We start from the raw sequence: 8036 nt of genomic DNA, 5'->3' as shown, positions 1-8036 counted from the left end.
TCCTTCAGCCTGAGGCTTATTCATTTCACTTTTGGTGTGAAAAGGCTTTTATATTTGCCAAAAATAGAACTTGTTTATTTTAAAAACAAACAAACAAGCCCTGTCCAGATTTAAAAAGTAACGCAAACGTAACGTAACGCATTACTTTCCATAAAAAGTAACTAAGTACCGTAATTAGTTACGTTTTTATGGAGTAATGCGATATTGTAACGCATTACTTTTAAAAGTAACTTTCCCCAACACTGATCTTCAAAATATCTTCTTTTGTGTTCAATGTACGAAAGCAACTCATACAGGTTTGGAACGACATGAGGGTGAGTAAATGATGACAGAATTTTCATTTTTGGATGAACTATCCCTTTAAGTTCTATTTATTTTCGTAAAATTAGTGCTTCGAGTCAAGGGCTGTGGTAGAGTGGATTTTGCGACTGCAGCAAACAGACACTCTCGTGCGTTGATGCGCAACAAGCAACGTTGATCAAAAAACAACGACATTAACTTAATTGTTAATCTAAGTAAGAATGAAACCAAGAGTATTACTAAGAAAAGACTGAAAGAAAGGTGGCAAAAACAACGGGATAAGGAGAAAAAAGGTCGGTGGTTTTACAGAATTCAAAGGAAAGTGGGAGAGATGAGAAGTGCAGGGAAAAACAGGAGAGATGAGATAGTAATATCGAGGATGAGATTTGGACACACAAGACTAAATAGTAAAATGGGTAAACATGATACGGGAAGGTGTGAATTTTGTGGACAAGAAGAAACAGTGGAACATGTTATATTGTACTGTCAGAAATATGAGACTGAAAGAAGGATGCTAATGCAAAATTTAGAAAAAATAAAAATGCAATTTATACCGAGATATATTTTACAAAATAAAGAATGGAATGAATGCTATAGTTTTATTTTTCAGTTCCTTAAAATAACTAATTTATGGGAGAGAATTAAAAAAAAAATAATAATAAAAATAAAATAAGAGGAAAAAGAAAAGAAAAAAAAATTTGGGAAGGAAGTCAATTTTTGATCCACACTCCAGTCCAGTTGGTGGCGGAAATACACCATTTTGTTGTTTGTCAACCGCCAATAACATTTCAAGAAGAAGAAGGGCTGTGGTAATGAACCCTCCATTCCGGTAGATGGCGGAAGTGCGTCTTGTGAAGGACGGGAACACGGGGAATCTAACCGCGTGCAAGCATCATGGCAGCGCTCGTACGCAGACTGGTTATTACCCGCCTGACAGGGACAGGAAAGAGCAGGTAACTGTGTCATGTCATTTTGGGATTTCGTGAAAGAATCTAAGTTACATTAAACCTTCTGAAGCTAGTGCTGCCATCTACACGTGTTGGCTTCATTATCCCGTGAAGTCTGACTGGCGAACCTGTCGAGACAGGTTAAAGTGACGGGTCCTGAGACTGAGTTGATCTCAGAGCCTAGTTACACAATCAGCTGAAGCACTGCAGCATTAGCACATGAGCTGGGACAAGCCCTTTCTTACCTTAGGAGAACTTTTCTAACAAGTTGGCCCGTATGATTTGTTGTTTTTTAACGACGAGGCCCGGTTAAGTGAATACAAGACGTGACTGCTAGTTACATATTTAAATGTCTATATTAGCTGGGCGAATTTCAAGGTGAAATATTCATTCATTCTCTTCAGTAGTTTTTCACTACTTCAGACTTCTAAATGGCGACATTCTTTTAAGTTACTCATATCGAGATGCTTAGAGATGCACATGTCGGTAATGTAGTTCTCGAGTGTTTTTCAATTGTGATGTGAATTGTCTTGTTTGCAGTTTTCTGCAGCACAGTGGCTTCGGTGTCAGACGGAGTCATCAGAGGTTATTTTCAAAAGGTCAGTCACATTTACAAAGTATTTTTGTCCATATTAAACGCTCCCACAGACGTTTTTTATGCGCCACTGCACAATTCCGCATTTTATACAAACTTGCGCAACGTTACGCTAAAAGCTTCATAAGAGACTAGGTGACACCGCTACGTCTTTATATCAATATATATATATATATGTATGTATGTATGTATGTATGTATCACACCAGAGCTGGGTAGATTACTTACAAATTGTAATCTGTTACTGGTTCTAAATTACAGGACAAAAATTGTAGTTAGTAACGTAATCCATTACATTACACATTTCAGGTAATGTAATCAGACTACTTTTCGATTACTTTTAGGTTACTTTTGACCTAACTTGATTATCACATTGATTTAAATAGGATAATCTTGTACCATATTGATATAAAAATACAAAGAGTAAAAAAAAATGTATTCCATTCGTTGAAATTAACAACATTAAGTGCGTTAAACATTGCATAACGTCTGGGGTTTGTAAAGGTACTGCAGGGGGTTTGTGAGTTTAATGAAAAGTTAGTCATTAATTAAATCATAAAAATGTAATATTAAAATAAATCATTTTAAAATAACGTAAAAAGAAATAAAACACTTCCTAAAAAATGAATTTGTTTACCTGCATGTCATGTGACCATTAACCAATGTCAGAGAACCGTGATCATGCAAATGTGATACTCAATTATTACATTTATTTTAAAATCTCAGGGGTACTTCAACTAAATATATTAGGTGAAAGATGTTCAGATGACAATAATGTTTGGGAATGCCTGCATTACGTGTAAATAAGAAATAATGCATTTTAATGTGTTTGAAAGACAAAAGCCTTCAAAAGACATTGTAATAAATGGTATCACTGAGTGATAATTCAAATAAACATTAATGTTTTCATCAGGAGTTGGTGCAATGTTGAAACACCTGAAATTATTTTTGTAAATCCAGTGATCAAATGCTGTGTGGCCTCTTAATTTTCTGTGTAATGTAATATCTCTGTCTTACCCGAATTTAATAGGAGAAAATTATTGGCCACCTGAATATTGCCTGATCTTTGTGTGAATGTCCACAAAACTGGAAGACTTTCTGAATGCATATAAGTGGTAGGCTATTTAGAAAGGAACATTTAAAAGATGAAAAAGAGGAATTTGGGAGAATCAATAAGTTATGAGTAATTTATTGCTATTGTGTGAATATGTAATACTGTAATAAAAAGGCTGTAGGCTGATTCTGAGTATTTTAAAATGTAATTTACTCTAATTACATGTGCTTAATTTTTGTAATCTGATTACGTTATCCAGATTACATGTAATCAGTTACTACCCAGCTCTGTATAACACACATAAACAGTGTGTGTCTGTGTGCTTACATAATTCCAACTGAGATTGGATCAACCAAGCATATGGTTTTCTTTAAACAATGACTTTCTTATGTATATTTGCAGTTGATCTCCAAACACTACTTAAATTGACTGTCACAAACATCTAATGGATACATTGAGGTTATTTTCAAAAGGTCAGTCACATTTACAAAATATTTTTGTCCAACGGTTTTTTTATGCGCCACTGCACAATTCCGCATTTTTCACAAACTTGCGTAACGTTACGCTAAAAGGGTCTTTCTTGGAGAATGTAAAACTGCAGTTCGTCATAAGAGACGTTAGTTGGCACCGCTGCGTCAAGTCTTTATATCAAGCTATATATATATATATATATATTAATATATAAAACACACAGTGTGTCTGTGTGCTTAAATAATTCCAACTGAGATTGGATCAACCAAGCATGTGGTTTTCTTTAAACAATGACTTTCTTATGTATATTTGCAGTTCTCCAAACACTATCCTTAAAGTGACTGTCACAAACATGTAATGGATCCATTAAATGATGTTATTTTTCCTTTATCTCAGGTTTTCTTGGACTACAGGCCCGTGTACGGCCACTTCCTCTTCTTATAGCTACAGGCGGGGGTTATGTAGGATACAATCAATATGGGCAATACAAGGATCAGCAGCTGGAGAAGCTTGGCATCGAAGTGCAACCACGAATTGCCAATGAATTTCAGGTAAGGTCAATCTCAGAATACAGTATTATTTGTGTGTAAAATTCCCAGACAAACTGTCTAACAGTTGCAAAACGTTGCCATTGCAAATGAGTTGTCTGTCATATCCACAACCTTTTCCCCCACATTCTGATTTTAGCTCAGTTGGTTGTGTGCCGTGAACTATGCAAACTTAAGTTTCCTGAAACTGTGAAAACTGATATCAAGTTAATCAAAATTCATTCTCAAACTCACTTATTTGTGCTGGTATAGTGAAGTTGGGACACTGATGGTATGGCTGTGTTAAACGTCTCTGGATACTGAGATACTCTGTGGAGCCCATGTTCAAAAGTGTGTGTACATACTAACCTTTTTATACAGTGTTATTAATATATCAGCGGTACTAAAATAACACTTGCTTGAACACTCATGATAGGATAGCTATCCGATCAATGAAAAAGCATGAAGTGGCCAAGTGTAAACAGGCCCTAAGATGCAGACAAGATGGTGTGTCATTCACCGCTCTGTCAGAGTTTTGATTGTGGTGTTGCTTTGATAAATACCGGCTGTACAAACATCCATACCTGACGGTGTCGGTGTGACACTGCAGGAGATGTCAGGCTGTTACGGGGAAGATTTTGGCCATTTGTTTTGTTTGGCAAGCCTAAAATCTGTTGCTTGTGCAAAGTTATTTAAATCGACGTTAACCAATTTAAATAACCTAAAAAACAAATAACTAAAAAGATGGCTGTCATAATTTTTTCTTATTCAGTGGTAATCAAAAATGCCACATGAATCAGATCTAATAATATTAAAGATGATCATACTTTAAAGTTATTAAAATTAAGAGTGATTTAATCACTTAATTCATTTATTTGTGATTATTAAATTTCAAGTCTTTTTAAATGAAATGTTCCCTGATGTAATGACATGTCACAAATCCAGGACAGGTACAATGTTGTGTTCATTTGTTGTGTGACCTTTAATACCAGCCAGGTGATCTGGTTGTTTGAGTGTCCGAATCTCCTGAGTGTGTTGAAATTCACTGCTGGTGTCACTAGCGTCTGATTGGCTGGTTTTGTTTGAAGGCTTTCCCTAGTGTGATGTAGTGTTTTATCTGTTTCATACAACAGATAAACATCAGCCTCCAACGTGGAGCTCCTGTTTAGCGATTGCTCATCGTGACCCGTTCATGACCTGTCTCTGTGGGTGCTGGACAGTTATGTTTGCACACAAAGCTGTTATAATGCACTCAAGTCGGTTGTCACAACCTCTAAAAAGTTGATCTTTTGTGACTTTAAACATGACACGAGGACATTTTGACAGACTTGTACCTCACAAACAATAGCAAGATTTCTTCTTGTACGGAAAGGGGGTTGTGCAACAAAGCTACAAGGGACAAGACTATTTATACAGTGTCTGAATCAAGGAGAAAAAATATCCTTTTTAACCCTTATGTGATTTCATTGCATTCTAAGCATGTAGAAATAGTGCTTTTGATATTTTCAGACATATTATACTCTTATCTTTATCTTTATCATGCATATGTGTTTAGCTTTGGTATTCATACCATTGAAACTCTCACTGTTAGCTCTGTGTATGATCGGTGTTCACAGACTGTCAGTCATGGACTCTTCTTTTATGTTACGCCTGATATATGAGGACAGATTTCTGTTCAGCGGGTTTGTTGTAGATTTACAGATAAGGCACAATGTGGCAGAAAGCCTCGCTGCCAGAGATAACGGCGCTCTTTGTGTAGGTGTGTGCCCATTTTCAGGAACCTTCTCAGACATACACAGTGGCTTTGTTATATTTGTAGCCTAGAAGTGTTGGAAAATAAATCAAAGTCTTCTGATACTTGTACTCTTTTGTCATGATACTAAATCGAGTGTAAAAAGTGTAATAGTTATTGTCTACTGTTCAGGTTTGGGATCAGTTTCTGAAAAGAAGTCTCACCAAGGCTGCATTTATAAAATACAATAAAAATAGTCATATTTTGAAATATTATTACAATTTAAAATAACTGTTTTAAAAAAATAATAATATTTAAATAAAACCAGAAAGAAATAAAGGAAAGAACAGAACTAAATTGATGCATTCTTATGCTCTTTCATCATGCTGCTAGTTCAGTTCACTAAATCTTTTTTTATTTATAATAAAGCAGTCTTCGATACTGTTTTGACACAAAACTAAAAATCATCTAATGTCTAACATGAATATTTTTTATTCTATCTTGAAGAGGTTTAAGGTTGACATTTTCTTCACTTTCTTTTTTGTATTTGATAGCAGCAGTAATGAAATAACAAAAAGTTTCAGTTGTACTATCCTAGATTCTTGTTTAATGCATCATCCAGCCCAGCATGTGCTACATCCTTATAAACCAGTTCCCAAAAGTAATACCAATTCACTGCAACCCCTCCACCCCAAAAAATTGAGTCACAGTATATTGCAATAGGTAGTTGTCGTAACACACAAAAGTAAGCGCTCTGTGAAAATGATTGTGGCACAATACAGTGATAAATCAAATTGTTTCCTTAATGACTTTAATCACAAGAACTTGGTCCTGTGAGTTATATTGATTTCTCTGTGTCTTCTGAACACACACACGCTATAGCTGTCTGCAGTTGTGTGTGTTTATGGAGTGGGATGGGCTCTTTGACAGTCATCAAATAGGAAGTAAGCCCTTTCACTCATTGGTCTGGTTAATATTTAGTGATGACATCCCATCACACACATGCCATATCTGAGCGGATCCTAGTATAAAGACAGTAAGAGGAGTGTAGTCCATTGAGAAGATCGACAGACCTCTTATTGTGTCACTCCATACAAGTGAGTGTAAAGTAAGTCATTTTGGATTTGTATTGTGGGATGAATTTGAATTCTTTTTTTCATTAGGTTGTCAAATTATTTTATGTGTAGAGTAAACTAGAAAGAAATGATTGAATTATTACTAGTGGGGGATCATTCATAGTGTTTTTATACAGGAATTTACGTATTAAAACACATATCAAAAGATTAGTCGAGACAGGAAGATTTACTTCCTGTTTAATAGGAAGTCAAGTTCATGTGATTTGCAGGCGGTCAAGTGTGCTTTTGCTTTTCCTTTAAAGAATATATGAAGTGTATTGTTTATTTGATAACATTTATTTTTGCCAGGGGCACAACAAATAGATGTAATTGTTTTTATTGTGTTATAAATTATTACAGAAACATTACAGAATGTGAAAGAATACTAAACTGTCAAGAACAGATGTAAAATAATCAGTTCAAAGAAATTCCACAGCATTTAGGTTTTTCTTAGTGATTGATCTGGGTAAGAGAAGGAAAAAATAATGAATAAATAAAAATATATGCAAACATATAGTACCCACTGTGTATATATATATATATATGTATGTATGTATGTATGTTATATTTTAATAGACAGATAGATGGATATGTTTAAAATAAATTGGTGCTGTCAAAATTAGTGCTTTAACGCATTACAAATATTTAATGCAATTAATGCAGGGGCGGAGCTAGGGTTGGCCACCCCACTCACAACTGCTGCTTCTGTCTCTTTTTTTTTTTTTCTTGACAAGAATTTCGTTTATTTAGATGCAGAACATCTTTACGATCTCATCAAACAGGAGACTTTTCAGAGGCGCACTGCAACTTCACCTCAGCACCAGGTGCGAGTCAAACAAGCGCGGAAAAGATACAGGTGACGAGGAGCTTCAGTACACGCACTCCAACTTCACCTCAGCGCTAGCGCTAGTCAAACAAGCGCAGAGACGTACAGGTGACGAGGAGCTTCAGTAGAACAACAGTGAACTGCGCTCAGATGAGATGTTGTCAGGACATATGTCAGTAAAAACCAATTTTCCTGTCCTGTCAGCTGTTATGCTGTGCTCGTAGCACGTGCTCTACAACTGCACACCAAAATACAGCGGTGCGCGTTGTATTATATTTAGAGCCCGACCGATATATCGTTTTGCCGATATTATCGGCCGATATGAGCCTGTCGCCCATATATCGGTATCGGCGAATATGCCGCCGATATGAAATTTTTTTTTACAGAACATGTAATGCAGATAAAATGCTTGAAATGGTGTAATTACTTAGTTTGTCCAGCAGAGCGCGCTCCATTGTTTGCTACTGGCG

At 35.8% G+C, this 8036-nt stretch overlaps 1 protein-coding gene across 11 annotated transcripts in view; it reads left to right on the top strand.

Moving 5' to 3' along the window:
• Positions 1 to 1049: 1049 nt before the first annotated feature.
• The window catches only part of LOC107663775 (phosphatidylserine decarboxylase proenzyme, mitochondrial-like), a 33357-nt gene continuing 26370 nt past the window's right edge, over positions 1050 to 8036 (top strand). Inside the window, exons 1-3 of one of the 11 annotated variants that reach the window (XM_016454093.1) lie at positions 1050 to 1253; positions 1788 to 1846; positions 3763 to 3917. In XM_016454093.1, coding sequence (XP_016309579.1) covers positions 1195 to 1253; positions 1788 to 1846; positions 3763 to 3917 — 273 coding nt within the window. In that variant the 5' untranslated portion in view covers positions 1050 to 1194. Of the gene's footprint in view, positions 1254 to 1395; positions 1626 to 1787; positions 1847 to 3297; positions 3369 to 3762; positions 3918 to 6617; positions 6734 to 7490; positions 7565 to 8036 lie in introns of those variants that run through there. The other 10 variants (XM_016454094.1, XM_016454100.1, XM_016454096.1 and 7 more) reach the window with 10 other exon arrangements.

This window comes from Sinocyclocheilus anshuiensis, unplaced genomic scaffold, assembly GCF_001515605.1.
Source record: "Sinocyclocheilus anshuiensis isolate Anshui unplaced genomic scaffold, SAMN03320099.WGS_v1.1 scaffold123, whole genome shotgun sequence".
In the NCBI taxonomy this organism is placed as follows: Eukaryota; Metazoa; Chordata; class Actinopteri; order Cypriniformes; family Cyprinidae; genus Sinocyclocheilus; species Sinocyclocheilus anshuiensis.
Note: the sequence above shows the minus strand (reverse complement) of the source record. Positions and strands in the feature narration are given on the sequence as shown.